The 21,179-nt window shown below is 46.6% G+C and overlaps 1 protein-coding gene across 2 annotated transcripts in view; it reads right to left on the bottom strand.

Moving 5' to 3' along the window:
• Nucleotides 1–21,179, bottom strand: part of ADAMTSL1 (ADAMTS like 1) — a 320,400-nt gene that overhangs the window by 81,688 nt on the left and 217,533 nt on the right. For both annotated transcript variants that reach the window (XM_039910787.1, XM_029055244.2), the window contains exons 16-17: nt 5,367–5,577; nt 301–480 (exon numbers count right to left, since the gene is read on the bottom strand). In XM_039910787.1, coding sequence (XP_039766721.1) covers nt 301–480; nt 5,367–5,577 — 391 coding nt within the window. The remainder of the gene's footprint in view (nt 1–300; nt 481–5,366; nt 5,578–21,179) is intronic.

A 21,179-nucleotide genomic window follows, 5' to 3' on the forward strand; every position in this document is an offset into this window, starting at 1 on the left:
GACAGTACATGGACAGGTTTTCCTTGGCTTTTTCCTCCAAATAAATCATGTTCTTTATTAGTAATTTAGGCGAAGAGAACAGGAAAGGTTTTGACTTTTCTAAGTAGAAGGTGGAAACCCTTTGCATTACCCTAATTTATACTACAGGAACAGTTTTGTTTCCTAATAGACACAGTTAGACGAAGGCTTGTGGCCTACAGCCCCGTTAAAAACCCAGTCCCAAAATGTTATAAATTGCTGCAGGAACGGGATTTCTGAATGTCTCTTTAAGACTGCACAGCTCAGTCCTTCCAAGCATACCTGGGTCCATTCAGAAAGAAGCCACTCACTGGGACAGTCTTCGTTCTTACAGGCCTGCTCGGAGACCAGCCTTGAAGCAGAGCAGAAGGTGTCTGGTAATTCCAGGAAGCTTCCATCAGCCATGCGCTGTTTGCAAAGAACTTCTCGTCTCTGAACGCCACCACCGCAAGTCTGTGAACACTGAGGAAGAGATGAAGTGAGTCTGAGGATATGGAAGGAGCATGTGTTGCCTTTAGATTCTTACTGCTTACATTTGCCCAGCAAAGAGTGAAAGGAAATGGGACAAGAAGGAAAATTAGGAATTCCCCAATTACATCTTCCCTCTCTTTGAAATCAATTTATTTGCAGAACAAAGTCATCAACCAAGCAATGGTCAATTAATCAATCACTCAATGGTATTTATTGAGCACTTACTGTGTGCAAAGCACTGTACTAAGCACTTGGGGAAGTACAGTACAACACAGTTGGTAGGCTCATTCCCTTCCCAAGGTCTTTGTTGAGTGACTACTAGGGACAGAGAACACTGCAGTACAGTGCATTCCCTTAATAATAACAATGGTGCTATTTGTTAAGCACTTACTATGTGCGAAGCACTGTTCTAAGCACTGGGGGGATACAAGGTGATCAGGTTGTCCCACGTGAGGCTCAAAGTCTTAATCTCCATTTTACAGATGAGGTAACTGAGGCACAGAGAAGTTAAGTGACTTGCCCAAAGTCACACAGCTGACAAGCGGCTGAGTGGGGATTTGAACCCATAACCTCTGACTCCAAAGCCCGGGCTCTTTCCACTGAGCCACGCTGCTTCTCTAAAACTACCACGACTAGGAGGTGGCAGCAATAGGTAGACTAGCCTGGCACATTCAATCACTGTAAGCACACTGCAGATAGCAAATGCTACTCCTTAGTATGTGCCGTAAGGAAAGGGACTGCTGGTTGCACATTGGCCTTTTTAGCCACAATGTATAGGGAGAGAAGCTCAGCATCAGAAGCACCATCTTTGAACCCCTGTCCAACACCAAGAACCACTCAACAATAACAGAAACAATAGCTGTCAGATTTAGTTCACTCTATGGTTGAGGTAGGTAGGACATTCATTTAAAAAGAAAAATAATGGCTAAATAGCAAGGGAAACATGTGAAAGCTATACACTATGTCTGGGAACTTGCATTTTTCATGTCTCTCAAGATTTTTCTGAGGTTTCAGTTTTGGAATTATTACAGTCATGGTGTTATTATCATTATCTCTATTAGGGTCTTTTAGCAAACCTAGTGAAAGTTTAGTACAGTGTGGCTCAGTGGAAAGAGCACGGGCTTGGGAGGCAGAGGACATGGGATCTAATCCTGGCTCCGTCACTTGTCTGCTGTGTGACCTTGGGCAAGCCACTTAACTTCTCTTTGCCTCCGTTACCTCATCTGTAAAATGGAGATTGGGACTGTGAGCACCATGTGGGACAACCTGATTACCTTGTATCTACCCCAGCACTTAGAACAGTTCTTGGCACATAGTAAGCGCTTAACAAATACCATTATTATTATTATTATTATTACAGTGTTGTGTTCATCCAAAGCAAGTTAAAAATGGCCAGGCTGATTATAATTTCCAGACTGGAGGAAGAGGAAAAACAAAAACCCTAAATGAAAATTTACTAATGTGACATTTAACTTTTGATCTCTTTTGAGCAGATATTTATTGCTCTTTGTAAAAACAGATTTTAAAACAAGATAAACATCCTAATGGACTTATCTCTAGGATGGAACATTTTAAATAAATACGATAGTCTCCAACGTTAGTTACTAACTTCTCTAGATTTATATTTTAGTCACTCAGAACAGTGATGACTATCCGAAATTTATCTGCCAAGAACTTTAGGGCTATGTCTCATCCTGACCAATTTTTTAAAAAAAAAAATCTAGGAAATGGAAACATAATTCTTAAACATTTGCAGTTAAGTCATCAAAACTTTATCTTCCCATAAACTAAACAGAAGGGATTCTTTCACATATCTGTTCTGAAGAGCAAACTTTCTGAGCTCTACTCTGGTAAAAGGCTTCACAGGAAATGGCAAATAATCAGTATAAGCAAAGAGAAGAGGTTATTTTGATCTCCAGGCAGATGTAGGCAATACGGGTAGGCATGTTCAATGGATATAATGCTTTCTGTGAAACAATAGCAGAGTTTAAAGGGATTTCTGTTACATTTCTCACTACCATTATCACTCTCCTCTTTTTTCTTTCCATTTAAATCTAGGTGTGGAGGATGGGAGGGAGAATGGCAGGGAAATGGACGTCCTAATAATTACCTTTCTCCAATAATTACCCCTAAGAAAAAGGAACATCCCTCCCCAGCTAACGCAAATCATTCATGACTGACCAGGTGGGCTGACTGGATGTACAAACAAGTAGTGCATGAAAATGCTGATTGTTGGAGCTCCAAAGAAACACTTAGGTAATCCGGAACTCTGAAATTGTTAAATGAAAGATGACCTGCAATTCTCCTCAACATAATCCCCACAGTAGACTGTAAAAGGATTTTGGATTATTATTGTTTTATTTGAGTGACCCCCTTGCAAAGAAGCTTGATGTCCTAAATATTTCATGTTTGAAAAAAACACAGCCTAGAGCATCTTTGAAATATTGGGGCTGAGATGCAAAAAGATAATAATAATTTGATATTTGTTAAGCGCTTACTATGTGCCAAGCACTGTTCTAAGTGCTGGGTAGATACAAGCTAATCAGGTTGTCTCATGTGGGGCTCACAGTTTTAATCCCCATTTTCCAGATGAGGTAACTGAGGCATAGAGAAGTTAAGTGACTTGCCCAAAATCACACAGCTAAGTGGCGGTCGGGATTAGAACCTACGATCTCTGACTCCCAAGTCCGTGTTCTTTCCACTGAGCCACGCTGCTTCTCTAAGATACCAAAGAGAGGTAAATGAATGTTGATTAGGAAATAAAAGATAGAGCAGGTACCAAACCAGAGGAGAAGAAATGAAAGCACTAAATTGGAAGGGAGCAGAACCAAGAAACACACACACACATATGTCTACCAATAACAAAAGTGAAAGCTGAAGATCTATTTATTAAAAAATAAATGTTTTGGAGTTCCCAAGCATATGCAAAAGTCAGATACATCTGGCCTCAGCAATGAAAATAATTCATTGTAGAGCATGAAGGAAGTAACATTAATATTTGACAGATGGTGAAGCACATGATTTATGCCTCTTTTCCTAGGTGGAAAAACAAACACAGATTGCAATGACAACACTTGGTGCCCAGCTGAATGTGACTTCTGTCGAGAGACAGTTCAGCATTCACCAAGGCAACCAACTGCTACATCTTAAATGCAATTTTTGATTCCCTCAGTTATGGAAATAGAGTGTATAATATATCTTTCTACAGTAAATAAATAGACTACTAATAAAAGTAAAATAAAGGGGCTATAGACTAGGTGTTGAAGGATTAGAAATCTTCTTTCTGGGTCATGATCATGGGTCATGATAAATGGAAAGGAAAATGTACATGTGAATGACAAACCAGGTTCTTTCTTTCCAGCTAGGAATGCTGAGAAGTGAGAAGCCTGAAGAAACAAGTGTGTTGTTAACAGCTCGGGTGTGAATAGGAGAATGTCAACACTCTTACTAACTAGTGTACTGCAAGAACAACCAATTAACCAGGAATTACTCAACAGCTACTGTCTTCCTTATACTATCCTCTTGCATGCCTATTGACTAAGCTTGTATGGGATCAGGCATATTTTGCAGGGGACCCAAATCTGCTTGAACCTTTAGGGTCAAGCTAAAGTTAAATACTCTCACCTAAGAATTTGTCCAGGAATTTGGAAGTCAACATTGGCACCCAAATTGGCAAGTAGCACTGAGGACTTTTCCAGCCACCTACCCCGCTGATGCTTAGGGGACCTCAGGGTAAATGTCAGAGTCCAGAAAGGCTGGCAGGGGGGGCGATGGGGGGGAAAGGTGAGCCCCCTTAGGCAACAGCTGTCAATCAGGTGGACACCTAGATTTATCATCTGGCACAAAGGACTGCGGACTTTAACAGGGAAAGAAAATCCCAATTTCTTGCCATGGATTCAATCTAAAGCCTTTCGATGATGAACTGTGCCAAAACATACAAGTTGTAAATTATTCTCTCATTAAATGCCTAATGGGGGCTATTAAGAAATATGCACTGGGCAATTTTAAAAACAAAACAAAAAACTGGCCTTGGGTTTTCTCTAGACTGTAAGTTCATTGTAAGCAGGGAACAGGTCTTCCAACTCTGTTGTACTGCACTCTCCCAAGTGCTTAGTACAATGCTCTGCACAATAAGTGCTCAGAAAATACCACTGATTAATGCAGACTTAGCCAGACTTCCTTTCTTAGCACTTGACATCACATGATCTGTAACTGGCATTGCTCAACAGAGCTTATAATTAGTTCAAAGAATACCTTTCTTCCCAAATGGTGAAAGAAATTGGCCCTGGAGACCAAGCACATATGGGGTCCTAGGGCTCTCTTAAAATACTTTCAGTCCAAGTTCTATCCACTGGTTTGCAAGGTGAAATTGGGTGAGCCATTTATTTACGCTAGTTTCTCCGTTTTACAGATGAAGAAACTGAGGGCCAGAAAGATTATGTAACTTGCTCAAGGTCACACAGCAGACCTGTGACAGAGCTGGGGCTTGAGTCCTGGTGGCCTCACTCCCAGACCATATAACCTGAGTTTTCCTTGAAACTACAAAATATGGATGAATCAAACATTTTAACTTCCCTACACTGCATAGCTAGACATATGAACCATTTAACTGCAGGCCTTGGAGCAACCCTTCCTGTATATGTACAGCCATGCGTGCCCCACATTTACAGGGCTAAAAGGTGAAGTGTATACATACACATATAAGCAGGGGGTGTCCAACTGAGAATGTCTAGGAAAACCTGGAAGAAACACTTTGCAAAGGAGTTCGTTAAGGAGCGATGCAGCCATGGTGCACACTGTCAGTATCATATCCAATACCACTAATAACACCTGCCTAACAACAGTTATATCTTGCCACAAAATCAGTTTGCTCTTACCTTCTGCCATTCAGCAGGATACCAATCAGGTGGACAGTTGAAACGATTGCAAGCTTGGACGAGGGAGGGCTTGGGTTTGCGGCACAGCTCATCAGCCAGGACCACAGACTCATTCATCTCTCTTGACAAGAGGTGGGAGCAGAAGACATCCCGGGTCTGTAGGCCGACCCCACAGGTTAGACTACATGGGCTCCATTTCCCAATTTCCCACCTATAGTGATAGAAGGGAGTAAAAGGAAATTCATTCATTCAATCATATTTATTGAGTTCTTACTGTTTGCAAAGCTCTGTACTAAGTACTTGGGAGAGCACAATGTTACAATAAACAGACACTTTCCCTGCCCACAATGGTCACTCAAAATAACCTTTCAAATCTTGTCATTACAATATCGTTGTCTGTCAAGGGCTAGAAACTCCAGCTAGAATCATGAGCACCTTTAGTTGATCCCCGTAGAAAGGGAGGGGGGCATCCTCCAGAATTTCTGGACCAAAGCATAGGTAATGATGGTGCCCTTTTTTCAATCACAGCTCATTAAAACAGCATAAAGTTCTGAAAGTGTCTGTATTTGCCTACAGGTGGGGGGGGGGGGTGGTCCTGGTTGAGCAGGTTGTGCAGCTCAGCCAACTGGTGACATCTCCCTAACAATACCAGCTGGGAGCTACATTTGACTACTTTCCCAGGTTCAATAGTTTAGTTACCGCATTGATGCCGATCGGTGGAATGTGCTTGCTCTGCTCTTCTGTCCTATTTGCCCAACCAAAATATACTTTGTTCTTTCACTTCACTGTGTTACCATTTATTTTGAGTGTTTTGTGTTTCCGCTCACCAGTGTTTAGATCAGCATTCTCCACTGTTCTGGAACTCAGGAGGAGCTGAAGTGATGAACCCACAAATGCTCCAGAACTAAGGTTTAGAGCTGGGATTACCACATAAGGGCTTCAAGCTGATAATATTTAGTAATGTGCTCAGACCAGGCATGCTTACACACCTCTCTGTCTCCCATTCTTAGAGAGGCAGAAAAATCTCTGCTTATTTTTCTTTGGCTTCAGAATGAAGGGTCTTTGGTTCCAAGTCCCATCAAGCTTCTATTATAGCATAATGCTGTCTCTGTCTTATGTATAAATATCATTGCTGGCTATGGCTGGATAATGTAACAGAAGTGAAAGCTGCTAAATAAATCAGTTCTCTTGAGGGGAAAGAGATGAGTCTCACTATCTGAAGCTACCAGTTAAACATAGAAATGAGATGAGTGCATGAATCTGCCAGAGCTGAATGGCTACTTTTTGTTAAGTGTGGTTATAATGAGCTGATGGACACTAAACAAATGACTCTAGGGATTTTCCCTGTTGAGTCTGTTTCGGGAATGAGACAAGGAAAAAGTCAACGTGTTCAGGTTAAAAGTTGGAAGATGACAGCTAACTGATGATGCTAGAAAGTTAAGCCTGGGGTAAGGAAAAAAACAACAACAGCGTGTTCATTTGGCTTCTTGAATCTTGTCTAGGCACAATCACTCGATCCATGGTATTTATTGAGCACTTACTTTTTTTTAAAATGGTATTTGTTAAACGCTTACTATGTGCCAGTCACTGGACTATGTGCTGGGGTAGATACAAGCTTAGACATAAATCATGTCCCACGTGGCACTCACAGTCTTAATCCCCATTTTACAGATGAGGTAATTTAGACACAGAGAAACTTAAGCAACTTGCTCAAGGTCACACAGCACTAAGTGGTGGAGACAGGATTAGAACTCAGGTCCTCTGAGTCCCAGGTCCGTGCTCTTTCCACTAGACCATGCTGCTTCCCCACATCCCATGCTGCTTCTCTGCTGTGTGCAGAGCACTGTAGACTCAACCAGCAGGATGTACTGTAGAACACAAAAATGACTGGCTCCTCCATCACTCTACCAGCCACACTAAATAGATAGCAAGCCCACTTGAAGATAGCACCTATAAGGTATTTGAGCTCGTATTTATCAGTTGCTAACACTGGCCCTGCTTGCTTTTTCCACTCTCACCTCTCCTCCTTCAGCTATTGGGTCCTCCTACTTTCACAGCAGTAGATCAAGAAAACACAAACATCTGTCTGCAATTACTCAAGAGATTTCCCCAGAAACAGATCTTGATGAAAGCCTCTAGCCATGGGGAACAGGAAGGAGAGCCCAAATTGATGAAAATTTCTTTATGTTTAAAGCTTAATTTTCTTTAGGAAAGTGCTAATTTGCATGGTGGGCCAAATTCTTTAGACATCTTACTGCATGCCTGGGTTATCAAGGAACTGCCTTCAGAGAAATCTACTTGAACAATTACAGGTTACGCTATTCTCCAACACCTCAAAACCCTGGGCAGAAATTAGCCAGAAGGGGTTTTGCAGAAATAGATGTTTCAGGGGTAATAACAGTGCAGTGTATGAATAGAGCTGTGTCTGGACTCACACACCTTCCCACTCATTCACTGATAAAAGCAAATTACATTGTCAAGAAAGGAGATCAACAAAACCTGGTGTTATCTACAAGTAAGACACATTCTTGGCTCTGGGCCAAACAATGAACCCACTCAAAGCAGGAAAATTGATGCCTCTCTCCTCTTCCAGTTTGCATATAGACTGCAAAAATGGTGCTAACTATACCCAGTTCTTCCTGCACCCTACAGTTATTCAGGGAGTAAACTAACCATTTAGAAAGTCACACAGAGTAATCTGGACAGGGGACTGTGATTGATGATGATATAGCTAGGGCAGTAAACATGACCACGGTAACTTCCAGTGCCAGCAAGACTCTAATTAGAATCTCAGAAAAGCTATTGAAGGACACAGTCAATTGTGTGCTACTTGAATTGCAAAAGGCAGCAGCATGATCTCTCTCTATGGGCATACCCCCCAAAATAACTGGGCTATGATCCTTGAAAATGTAGCTGTACTGTTGAATATGTTTATCTATAAATGTAAATGTCATAAATTAGGCTCTATTCCAGAATCACTTTCTCTGCTACATACTGTAATGTTAATCACCAAACAATTGTTTATTCTTTGCTAAAGTATTTCAAAACATAAGATCATGACATCAGTCAATCAATAGACTTTATTGAGTGCTTTCTCTGTTCAGAGCACCGTATTAAGAGCTTGGGAGAATACTGAAGAGTTAATAGACACAGTTCTTGCCCACAGTCTAGCAGGGGAGGCACACACTAAAATAAATTACGGTTAGGGGGAAGCAACAGAGCTTAATAGGTGTGGGGGGGATATTAAAGTTTTATATCACAAACTGTAAAAAGAAATCTTCTCAAAAATATTAAAAAACAAAACAGCCACAATTACTCAACAGTTTGGTGATACTCCCCATGCTGGCCCAGCAAAGCTGCCCCATGTTGCTTAGGATGCACTTCCACGTTAGAAGGCCCCCATTTTCCCTTCTCTGGTCCCTCAATCAATGAACCAATCAATGGTATTTATTGAGTGCAAACTGTGTGCAGAGCACTGTTTTAGGCACTTGGGAGAGTACATTGAAAATAGGGTTGGTAGACACAATCCTCTTGCCCACGTCCTGCTTCGAGCCTGGAATGACCTCCCTCTTCGTATCGGACACAATTACTCTCCCTTCCTTTAAAGCCTTATTGAAGGCACATCTCCTCCAAGAGGCCTTCCCTGACTAAACCCTCCTTTCCTCTTCTCCCACTCCCTTCTGTCTCCTTGACTGCTCTCTTCATTCATTCATTCATCCATTCATTCATTCATTCAATAGTATTTATTCATTCATCCCATCCCCCCAGCCCCGCAACACATATGTACATATCTGTAATTTTATTAATTTACATTAATGTCTGTCTCCCCCTCTAGCCAGTAAGCTCTTTGTGGGCAACAGAATGTGTCTGTTATATTGTACTCTCCCAAGCGCTTAGTATAGTGCTCTGCACACAGTAAGTGCTCAATAAATACGACTGACTGCCCACAAAGAGCTTGCAGTCTACATGGTGAGGCAGACTTTTGAAATAAATTACAGAGAGGGGAAATGGCAGAGTATAAGTGCTGTGGGGCTCTCCTATTAGCAGCATCTTTTCAGCCCCGCCCCCACACTGTTTTTGGTTCTTTCTCTGGCCTCCGTGGCACCCGTGGAAGCTGCCACCGCCAACCCCTCCTCTCCCACCCCACCACTTCCCAATTCCCAAAAGGGTCCTGGGACTGCTGTGAAAGGGGTCTCCCCCTCGCCTTTCCCCACGCTAAATTGGGAGACAAGTTTGGAGCCAAGGTCCAAGAGGGCCACCAGGACGGGGTGAACATTTGTGGATCGTCTTCGGAGACCCGGAGGACCACAAGCGACCCACAGATCCATAGCTGGACAATGCCGCTTGGAGGAATTTGAATTTAGACTGTTGTTTTTCCACAGGGGCAAGGATTCTGGTGCACGTCCCTCACCGTTTCCTTTGCCTCCCTGCCAGCTGACTTCGAGTGGAATGGAGTGCATAGATAAGTAGCGCCAACCAAAATTTTCCCCTCAACCAATTCCTCTGCCCTCTAAGTCTGATTAAAATGCTGGCAGCTATTAGTTCTCTAAAGAAACTGTGGCAGCTGGCAGCTAGTTAGGCAAAGCCAGAGGGTGGTCTCCCTTCAAACGCCTCTAGGGATGGGTCACAAAGCAGATTTTCCAACAGAGGTGACAGTCAGAATTAATAGTCACCAACTCCCTTTAGCCCTTGGCACACCTCTGTCTGACATGTTTGAATTCGGTGCTTAAAGGGAGGCATTTTCACTTTCTCTGGGGGATCGGCTTTGGATACAGAGCTCATTATGTCAGTTGCCAAAGTTTCTTTTCTTGCAGAATGGTAATAGCAGTTGCCTCCAGCAACTCATTGTTTGTTATTGGTATAAATGCACAATGTTTCTATTGGCAGGTCACAGTTAAGCTGCTTGCATGCCACAAGAACTTTCCCTTACTCTTGGCTTCTGCAGAAGAGGTGGCCTATTTCTTTATCCAAATAAAAGCACAGTTTTGGGGGTTTGGAAAAAAACAAACCACACTAAATATACATTTCTTTGGTAGCATTTAGGTTTTTCTATTATAAATCTCAACAGAGCATAAAAAATATCGGTCTGTTTGCAGCCCTCTTCCTTTGCTGTATATTCTTTTCTACTTGAGTTGGATGCTCTTCTTTCCTCTGTGTCTCTGTGGAGTGAGTGGTTGCAACTCCTGGGACCATGGAGGGGAGAAGTACCTTCCATCGCCACTTCCCAGGCTTTCTGCTGGACCCATATTGCTGCCTAGCTGGAGCGTGGATCCAACCCAACTAACAGAGGTGTCTCTTTGGCACACATGGGAGGTACATTATGGGAGCAGTGCAGTAACCACTTTGGGCAGAATGGCTGGGGGCATGGGGCCACTGTCCAGCCCCTGGTCCTTTCCCGCAAAAGGCCCACAGCCTGGTTACGTACCATCATTTCTGCTGAGTGTACAAGGCCATGGAGTTTGACTCTAGGACTCCAGCCTAGCAGGAAGGAAGTGTTTTATTACCCACGCGAAAACCCATGGCGTGATGCCTCTGTGGATTTAGGACGGCCTGTTCTCTCTTCTGTGGGAAGAACAATTGGGCTTCTTGTTTGCTCAGTGCTCAATGGTCTTTTGTTGATCATCACCATGTCCCTGGAAGAATGGTAAGTATTTTCCCTACAGAATATCTGGCTAAATGGAGCAGAGAATTTGCAAATTTCTCCAAGTCAGGCAGTGAAGCAGTTGCAAACCGTGGCCTAAAGAACTTGAGAGAGGCCCTGATTTGCATCATATTGTGACCTTCAAGTCAGAGGTGGAGACATGTAGGTGAGAGGGAACAGGCTGAAGCCCTGATGCTTTTTCCTTGCTCTAGAAACCATTACACTTCAGTGAGAGGCAGAAAGGGTTTTAGGAAACATAAGAGGAAGATTAAATAAAATGGGAAGAAAATGAAGCATGAAAAATAGATCATTGCATTTTTTAAAGATGAAAAATGGCAATAAAAACAGCCCATAATACTATGGGAAAGAAGCTAGGTTTGTTGTAGAGAAGTAACTTTCACATCTCAGGTAACAAAGCAGAGAGATTTCCTTTTCGTCCCCACCCCCCTTCCTACATACATGCTATTTCTGGCTCATGTTCAAAGGAAAAATTTGAAGCTGCTTTATATTCGTAGAGAGGGAAAAGTCTTCATTTTCAGGTGGGGGAAAGAATGGCCAGATTGATCACTGTGGCCACAGTTAGGTACCTCACCTTACAAATAACTTTTAGAGTCCAACTAGTTCAGATAATACACTTCTAGCTTTTCTGATTTATTTTTGTTGATTGATAGACCAGTAGAAAATTAATGTAACTTTCTGCCCTGGTCTTGTTTTGCTCTCACCCCCAAAACCCATCTTTCTTTTTCCTCCCTTAAAACAACTATTTTCTGCTGTGTCTACTAAGCAGTAGAGCAGGGCCGCAGTGTTTTTCGGCATTTTACCCACTGACCAGAGAGGAAGTAAAGCGGAGCTGCCTGGAAGGGTCACCGGTAAGAGAACAAATTCCAGATTGCGTGTTCTCCAGCTTGAATGATTTTTAAGTGGGGTCTCTTTTTCCCCCCTCATGGCTCCACAGCAGTATGGGAGCTGGGCCAACTGTCGCTTGCATCTCTGCCAAGGAGCAAAAGGGGCCCAAAGCCATAGCATGGGGCCAGAACTGCAGGTGTGCCAGGCAGCCAGTTGGGCACCGGCTGCTTCAACAACTTGGCATGACTCCAGAAAGGGTATGGAGGTCACTCTGGGGTTTGGGATTGGCGGGGGGGCGGTGGGGAGAGTTGGCCCACGTCCTGTTGCTCCCACTCCTGCAGCTGGCAAGGCATGGTCTCTGGCCCAGTCCTGGGACCTGCGGGGTTCCCCTTGTCCACGGTGGATTGCAGGGTGAGCCGGAGTCCAGTCGCCTCATGGTTTCGACTGTGTGTCTAGTGTGGGACAGGGACTGTGTCCCATCTGATTATCTTGTATCTACCTCAGTGCTTACTATATGCTAAGCATGGTCTGCCTCTCCCCCTCCTCCTGCTTCACACAGCATTTAGTCTTACTGGAACAGCCGGATTCCTGTGACTTCATCCCCATTTTAATATGAGTCGATTCACACTTTCAGCTTTGCCCTAGACAGAGGGTATTAAACCTCCCAGCAAACAGTGGGGACAAAACCAACACACATTTTTCCTTCTTACCTTGTCCTAACCCCTTTTGATATTTTAGACACCAGTGGCACAGCTGAAGCACAGTCACTGAGGTAGAAGGACCAGAGAGTTTTTGGTGGACTAAAAGGAGAAAGCATTTGGGGTGGGAGGAACATGAATTTACTGAGTTATTGAATGGCTGAGGGAAATTTTGAAAAACTGCTATAGAGAGGATAGCTCATTGAGAAGAAAAGGACCAAGGGAGTGGAAAAGAATAAGATGAAAAGCTTTTATTGGTAGAATTTGGGTTTCTTCCAGGAAGGTTGGGCAATTCCTTGTCAATGTATTTTACATTTGTCTTCTCCCATTAGAGTGTGTGTTCCTTATGGGCAGGTAACATGCCTCTTTGTTATTCTGTATTTCTGTATTAAGCACCACACTAAGTGGACACTTGAGAAATACTATCACTACTAGTACTATTCATTCAATAGTATTTATTGAGCGCTTACTATGTGCAGAGCACTGTACTAAGCACTTGGAATGTACAATTCGGCAACAGATAGAGACAATCCCTGCCCAATGACAGGCTCACAGTCTAAAGGGGGGAGACAGACAGCAAAGCAAAACAGAACAAGACAAAAACAACACATCATCAAGATAAATAGAATCAAGGGGATGTCCACCTCATTAACAAAATAAATAGGGTAATAAATGATACTACTACTATTTCTACTACAAGTAGGTATTAAATACTGGAGTGTTAGGAATAGAGGACTCCTATGAAATATTATGGGGCTTCAGAAGCAGAGGCACAATTCCTCTTTCCCCTCCCAGGCTCAGGCTCAATGCAATGGGAGGGATAATTTTGACTAAAGAGGACATGTCTACTGTATCCGCCCAGGCAGCTAGTATAGTGCTCTCTACAGTAAGCGTTCAATAAATACTGATGACCGTGGCAACAGCTCCCATTAACTGAGCTGCTCCAGTGGGAGTTCATAGGACCAGATTAGCTTGTGTTGGGTCCTGGGAGGTGAAAGGCCATGAGCTCCAGGCTGATGTTCAAACTGGGCCTGCCCTTGATAACACTCCGGGGGCCATTTTTTCAGCAGGCAGGTGACCAGTAGAGGTAAGATTAGGAGTAGGGATCAGGTTAGGCCACCCTATGGCCAAAGAAGCTCCTCTGGTGATGCCCTTCGGGTATCACTCAGTGGTGAGTCCTGGGCAGATGGCGAATTCGTCCACTGGTTACCATGGGCTTTTCTGAAAATCCTCTACATCAAGCAGCCTTGAGTTGTGAGGAAATCTGGGGCATCCTCCCCTTCCTTGGGATGAAATCTGGTCAAAACCTGTGCCTCAGTTACCTCATCTGTAAAATGGGGATTCAGACTGTGAGCCTCACATGATCAACTTGATTAACTTCTATCTACCCCAGCACTTGGTGCCTGGCACATAGTAAGCACTTAAATCCCATAAAAGCTTGGGGGGAGAATGGGATAGGGGAGAGGGCTTCTCGAGGAACTGAAGGATACATGGATCCTTGCTCCCCTGGGGGTAAGTCTCAGACCGCCGGGCCCCCTTTTCCCAGCTGAATCGACCACCACATGGACTCTGGAGCTCTCCTCCCAGGCGGTGGTTCCTTGGGCTGCCTGCCCCCCGTTTCCAGGCTAGCTCTTTAGCAGCCTTTTGGCCACCGACCGCCGACTTTAGCGGCTTTTTGGCCGCCGACCGCCGACTCATCCACGCCGAGACCACCCCCCTCTCCCGGGAAGCTGAGCCTTGTCATCGCCTGGACCCCTGGAGCCATTACCTCATGGGCCCGGGATCTCAGCTCCCCTGGGGCTGAATCGACCACCACACGGACTCGGGAGCTCTCCTCCCAAGCGGTGGTTCCTTGGGCTGCCTGCCCCCCGTTTCCAGGCTAGCTCTTTAGCAGCCTGTTGGCCACCGACCGCCGACTTTAGTGGCTTTTTGGCCGCCGACCGCCGACTCATCCACGCCGAGACCACCCCCCTCTCCCGGGAAGCTGAGCCTTGTCATCGCCCGGACCCTTGGAGCCATTACCTCGTGGGCTCGGGATCTCTGCTCCCCTGAGGCGCAGCCTCGGCCCGCCCGGCCCCGATTCCCGACAAGCCCCCCTTCGCCTGCCGCTCGCCGACTCATCTGCGCTTCCTCCGCCTCCAGCAAGGAGCTGAGCCTCAGACCGCCCGGACCCGCGCCCGCCTCAGCCTTTCGCAACCTGGACCTCTGCACCCCCGCTCGGGAACTCCGACACTAAGGATCTTCGCCCCCACAGACCCCAGCCACCAGCTTCCAGTCCACCCCCCCACCCCGGCTCGGGCCCGGGGACATTGCGCTCCCCTTCTCGATCCTGGGGACATTGTGCTCCCCTGCTCGGCCCCAAGGACATTGTGTCCTCGGGGGACATTGTGTCCCCCTGCTCGGGCCCGGGGACATTGTGCTCCCCAACCGCTCCCCCACTCCACCCGAGGCGGCCATTTTGGGAAGCCCCCACTCTGCCTGAGGTGGCCATTTTGGGAAGGCCTCACTCCCTCTTCCCTCTTGAGGTGATTCATCTCTCCCGCCCCCACCCCGGGCGACGACGTCCTTGTTCTCACCATGTTACCTTACTTTAGCCGCCGCCCACGGCCGCCACCCACCCCGGACAACCTCAGGGCCCCCCCGCCGCCACAGGGTTATTTGGTCATGAGCTCTGGGACTCTCTCGGCCGCTGGCCGCTTGACTTTGAGTCTGATCGGGTAGGGTCGGCTCGTCCCCCGACCCTGGTCATCGCCTGCTTATTAACACTATTGTAGTGTGCCTTACTGTAGCATGTTGCTATATTAGCGATCTCGCTTGTTATTGTTTATTGTCGTCAGACTTTGAATTTTGATCAGGTCGCCCCTTAATCGAGTCTACCCCCGACCCTGATCATCGCCCCTTTTATTAACACGACTATATTGTATCATACTGTATCATGTTGCTATATTAGCACTACCGTATTGTATCATACTGTATCATGTTGCTATATTACCGATTTCGTTTATTACTGTTTATTGTTGTCAGTGCTGCCACCCACCTCTCTGGCCTCACCATGTCCCTCCTCCCCCCCTCCCCCCTCCCGCCCCTTCCTATCCTCCCCTTCCCCTTCCCCTCTCTTGCTCAGCTCTTTCCCAATCTCTCCTCTGTCTCCTCCCCCCCTCCCCTCTCCCACCCTAGAACCCCACTTTACCAGCGCTACCCCTCTTCCCCCTCCCCCTACTCTTCCCCCCACCAAACCCCCTCTTCACCCCTCCCCCCTTCTCTCTTCCCCACCCATGCCCCATCCCAGTCCTCTTGTCCCACCGCTACCCCTCATCCCCCTCTCCCCGTCCAGGGCCCCGCCACATCCTTCCCATCCAAACCCTCCCCCCGCCCTTCCCCCCCTCCCCCCCTTGCACCCACAGCTACTTTCAAGTGTGGCCTCTGGAAACCCCGCTCTATTACAGGTAAGCTACCTTTCATCCATGACCTTTTCCTCTCTCGCTCTCTCCTCCTCCTCGCCCTTTCGGAAACGTGGCTCTCTCCCGAAGACACCGTCTCCGCTGCCGCTCTCTCCAGCGGAGGCCTCTCCTTCTCCCACTCCCCCAGACTCACCGGTAAGGGAGGAGGCGTCGGCTTCCTCCTCTCGCCCCGTTGCCGCTTCCGCACTATCCCCCCCCCCCCCCCCCCCTCCTTCCCCTCCTTCGAAGCTCATATCATTCGCCTCTACCACCCACTCCAGTTACTTGTCGCTGTCATCTACCGCCCTCCCGGTCCCACCTCCGACTTCTTCAACCACCTTGACCCCTTTCTCACCTTCCTTCTCTCCTTCTCTCTGCCCACTCTGATCCTCGGAGACTTCAACATCCATATGGATGTACCCGACGACTCCTCTGCCGCCCGCCTGCTATCCCACCTTGACTCTGCCGACCTCCTCCTCCACCATACCGCGCCCACTCACCGACTCGGTCACACCCTCGATCTCGTCATCTCCTACCGCTGCACTATCTCCTCCCTCACCAACTCTGAAATCCCTCTCTCTGACCATAACCTTCTCACCTGCCTCATCTCTCACACTCCCTCCCCCTGCAAATCTTCGCTACTGCCCCACAGAGACCTCCGCTCTCTCGATCCCATCCGTCTTTCCAATAGCATCTCTCCTCACTTTGCCGCCCTGTCCTCTCTTCCCACTCTCGACGATCAGGTCTCCGTTCTCAACTCCACCCTCTCTACTCATCTCGACTCTCTCGCCCCCCTTTCCCTCCGCCGCTCTTGCTCCACTAACCCACAGCCCTGGATCACCTCCTCCGTCTGCCTCCTACGCTCCCATGCTCGAGCTGCTCAGCGCTGCTGGCGAAAGTCCAAGCACCAAGCCGACCTCACACACTTCAAATTTATCCTTTCCTGCCTTAACTCTGCCCTCTCCTCCGCCAGGCAAAACTTCTTCTCCTCCCTCATCAACACCCATGCCCGTCACCCCCGCCAATTGTTCTGGACCTTTAACTCTCTCCTTAGGCCCCCTGTTCCTCCCCCTCCCCCATCTCTCACCCCCAATGATCTGGCCACCTATTTCCTCACGAAAATCAACACGATCAGGTCTGAGCTCCCCAAAGTCACCCCTCCGCCTATCCCCTCCTCCCCACCAACCCCCTCCCCTACTTTCCCATCCTTCCCTGCAGTATCCTCAGAGGAGATCTCCTCCCTCCTCGCAAGTGCCACCCCCTCCACCTGCGCCTCGGACCCCATTCCCTCTCACCTTCTTAAAACCATCGCCCCTGCCCTCCTCCCTTCCTTAACTTCTATTTTTAACCACTCAATCTCCAAGGGCTCCTTCCCCTCTGCCTTCAAACATGCCCACGTCTCCCCCATCCTAAAAAAACCCGCTCTCGACCCCACTTCCCCCTCCAGTTATCGCCCTATCTCCCTACTACCCTTCCTTTCCAAAATCCTAGAACGAGTCGTCTACAATCGATGCTTAGAATTCCTTAACTCCCATTCTCTCCCAGACCCCCTCCAATCTGGCTTCCGTCCCCTCCACTCTACCGAGACTGCTCTCTCTAAGGTCACCCGTGACCTCCTTCTTGCCAAATCCAATGGCTCCTACTCCATTCTAATCCTCCTTGACCTCTCTGCTGCCTTTGACACTGTCGACCATCCCCTCCTCCTCCATACCTTATCTCACCTTGGCTTCACGGACTCTGTCCTCTCCTGGTTCTCCTCTTACCTCTCTGGCCGGTCATTCTCGGTCTCCTTCGCTGGAGCCTCCTTCCCCTCCCATCCTTTAACTGTTGGAGTTCCTCAAGGGTCAGTTCTTGGCCCTCTTCTGTTCTCCATTTACACTCACTCCCTCGGTGAACTCATTCGCTCTCACGGCTTTGACTACCATCTCTATGCAGATGACACGCAGATCTACATCTCCGCCCCTGTCCTCTCCCCCTCCCTTCAGGCTCGCATCTCCTCCTGCCTCCAGCACGTCTCCACCTGGATGTCGGCCCGCCACCTAAAACTCAACATGACCAAGACTGAGCTCCTCATTTTCCCTCCCAAACCCGGTCCTCTCCCAGACTTCTCTATCACCGTGGATGGCGCGACCATCCTTCCCGTCTCTCAGGCCCACAATCTCGGTGTCATCCTTGACTCGTCTCTCTCGTTCACCCCACACATCCTATCCGTTACCAAGACCTGCCGGTTTCACCTCTACAATATCGCCAAGATCCGCCCTTTCCTCTCCACCCAAACGGCTACCTTACTGTTACGGGCTCTCGTTATATCCCGGCTAGACTACTGTGTCAGCCTTCTCTCTGATCTCCCTTCCTCCTCTCTCGCCCCGCTCCGGTCTATTCTTCACTCCGCTGCCCGGCTCATCTTCCTGCAGAAACGATCTGGGCGTGTCACTCCCCTTCTTAAACAACTCCAGTGGTTGCCTATCAACCTCCGCTCCAAACAAAAACTTCTCACTCTAGGCTTCAAGGCTCTACATCACCTTGCCCCTTCCTACCTCTCCTCCCTTCTTTCTTTCTACCACCCACCCCGCACGCTCCGCTCCTCTGCCGCCCACCTCCTCACCGTCCCTCGGTCTCGCCTATCCCGCCGTCGACCCCTGGGTCACGTCCTCCCGCGGTCCTGGAACGCCCTCCCTCCTCACCTCCGCCAGACTGATTCTCTTTCCCTCTTCAAAACCCTACTTAAAACTCACCTCCTCCAAGAGGCGTTCCCAGACTGAGCTCCTCTTCTCCCTCTACTCCCTCTGCCATCCCCCCTTTACCTCTCCGCAGCTAAACCCTCATTTTCCCCTTTTCCCTCTGCTCTTCCACCTCTCCCTTCCCATCCCCACAGCACTGTACTCGTCCGCTCAACTGTATATATTTTCGTTACCCTATTTATTTTGTTAATGAATTGTACATTGCCTTGATTCTATTTAGTTGCCATTGTTTTTACAAGATGTTCTTCCCCTTGACTCTATTTATTGCCATTGTTCTTGTCTGTCCGTCTCCCCCGATTAGACTGTAAGCCCGTCAAACGGCAGGGACTGTCTCTATCTGTTGCCGACTTGTTCATCCCAAGCGCTTAGTACAGTGCTCTGCACATAGTAAGTGCTCAATAAATACTATTGAATGTAAAAAGGAGAAACTAGAGCCCCAAAGAGAAAGTCACAGGGAAGCCCTCCAGATTACTTACTTAGAGATTAATAAGGCAACACCAGGCCATGTCCTTCAGGTTAACTAGCTCCTCAATGGGTGGAATAGGCAATCTGGAAAGTCAGTTACTATTTCAGGCCAACTAGGATGCTCCCAAAGTCTTGGGCCTGAGGCTTGTTCATTGTTGTTGACAGGAGATTCCGTCAACATCACTTAGTGTACTTTTTCAAGTGCTTAGTACAGTGTTCTGCACATTGTAGATAATAAATGCCCCTGATTTGACTGATGAGTGCCCTGAGGTAAGAAACTATGGTGCCCTATTGAGAAAAGTTATGCCAGCATACAAAAAATGATAAATTTTCATAATTTAAGGGAATAATCCAAATATTCAAGAATATCATTATTTTAGCCTAATAATGTCCATTTCAATAACCCTGGAACAGTAAACAGAAGCCAATACCCTCTATCCCAAAGATTACTTGAATTTAAGAAAAAAATGGATTTTACATTTTGATGAGGTCAAACATGAAACCAACGTTAGAGGCCTCAATTTTATTTTAAGAACGACCAATCTTTTGGGAGGGGAGAATAATGACTTGGAGAATTTTACTTCTAATATCCAGCACCTGCATGAACAGAGACTTTTTCATTTCTGAAGGGCCTGCATTGCAGCTGTGTGCATGTTCATACAATGAGTGCCTGAATCACCCTCTGCATCAGAGATTCCACTTCTCTTGACCCTGCATTATCAAATACCAGAGATAGGAAAAGCCCCATTGGGGAAACACTTTATCCATTGTTTTCCTTTGCCCAGCTTCAAACTGTAATTATGGAAGCATGACCCAATGGTTTTGTCTGCATCGAGCAAGCAGAGTATTAGAAGAGGACTTTTCTGAAGAAAAGTCCAATTTTTGAACAAATTTGTAAAAAAAAAAAAACAAAACCCAAATATAACGCCTCATCCTTTAGGTAGTGAAGGGATTGGCTCTGACCATACTGGGCACACACTTATGGGTCTCTATAAATGTACAGCTACAGTAGCAACAATAAAAGACACAAAAAACTATATTCTTTCATAAGGAGCATCTATAATTGTGTTATAGATCCTCTTGTGGGCAGGAATATTACCACCTACTCTGTTATATTTTACTATCCCAAGCACTCAGTACAGGGCTCAGCACACAGTAAGCATTAAATGAATGCCACTGATTGATTGATTGATCTTCCCTCTTGGAGGAAACACTCTTCTCGATCAAGGGAGGTTCATTTCAACTTATATGAGGTTTCACTTCATTTGACAGTGTGCCAGTGATGTATTCAGCTGTCACAGGGGAAAGCAAAAATGAATTACAATGCTCACATTCAATTAGTAAAACTACAATTTGGTGGTATTTGTTAAGGGCTTACTATATTCCAAATACTATGCTAAGCGCTGGGGTAGAAACAATGCACTCAGATCAGACACAGTCCCTGTCCCACTTGGGACTCACACCCTAAGGGGTGAGAGAACAGGTAATTTAATCCCCTTTTTACAGATGAGAAAAATGAAGCACAGAGAAATTAAATGACTTGCCTAAGGTCACACAGCAGGCAAATGGCTGAATTACAATTAGAACCCAGGCCTCCTGATTCCCCAACCTATGCTCTTTCTATTAGGCCACATAATTACTGTTTCTCATGGCACCTCCAGAGCAGGCCTTTGGAGATTTACCAAACTAGCTAGCAGGCAATACCCCAAATTCTTTTTTTTCTTTAAAAAAAAGTTTATTTGTTAAGCACATACTATGTGCCAGGCACTGTACTAGTGCTGGGGTAGATACAAGATAGGTTGGATGCAGACCACATCCCACAAAGGGCTCAGTCTTAATCCCCATTTTACAGATGAGGTAACTGAGGCACAGAGAAGTTGTGACTTGCCCATGGTCACGCAGCAGGCAAGTGGTGGAGGCTGGATTGGAACCCAGGTCCTCTGACTGCCAGGCCTATGCTCTTTCCATTAGCCCATGCTGCT

This window comes from Ornithorhynchus anatinus, chromosome X5 (genome assembly GCF_004115215.2).
Source record: "Ornithorhynchus anatinus isolate Pmale09 chromosome X5, mOrnAna1.pri.v4, whole genome shotgun sequence".
NCBI classification, from domain to species: domain Eukaryota; kingdom Metazoa; phylum Chordata; class Mammalia; order Monotremata; family Ornithorhynchidae; genus Ornithorhynchus; species Ornithorhynchus anatinus.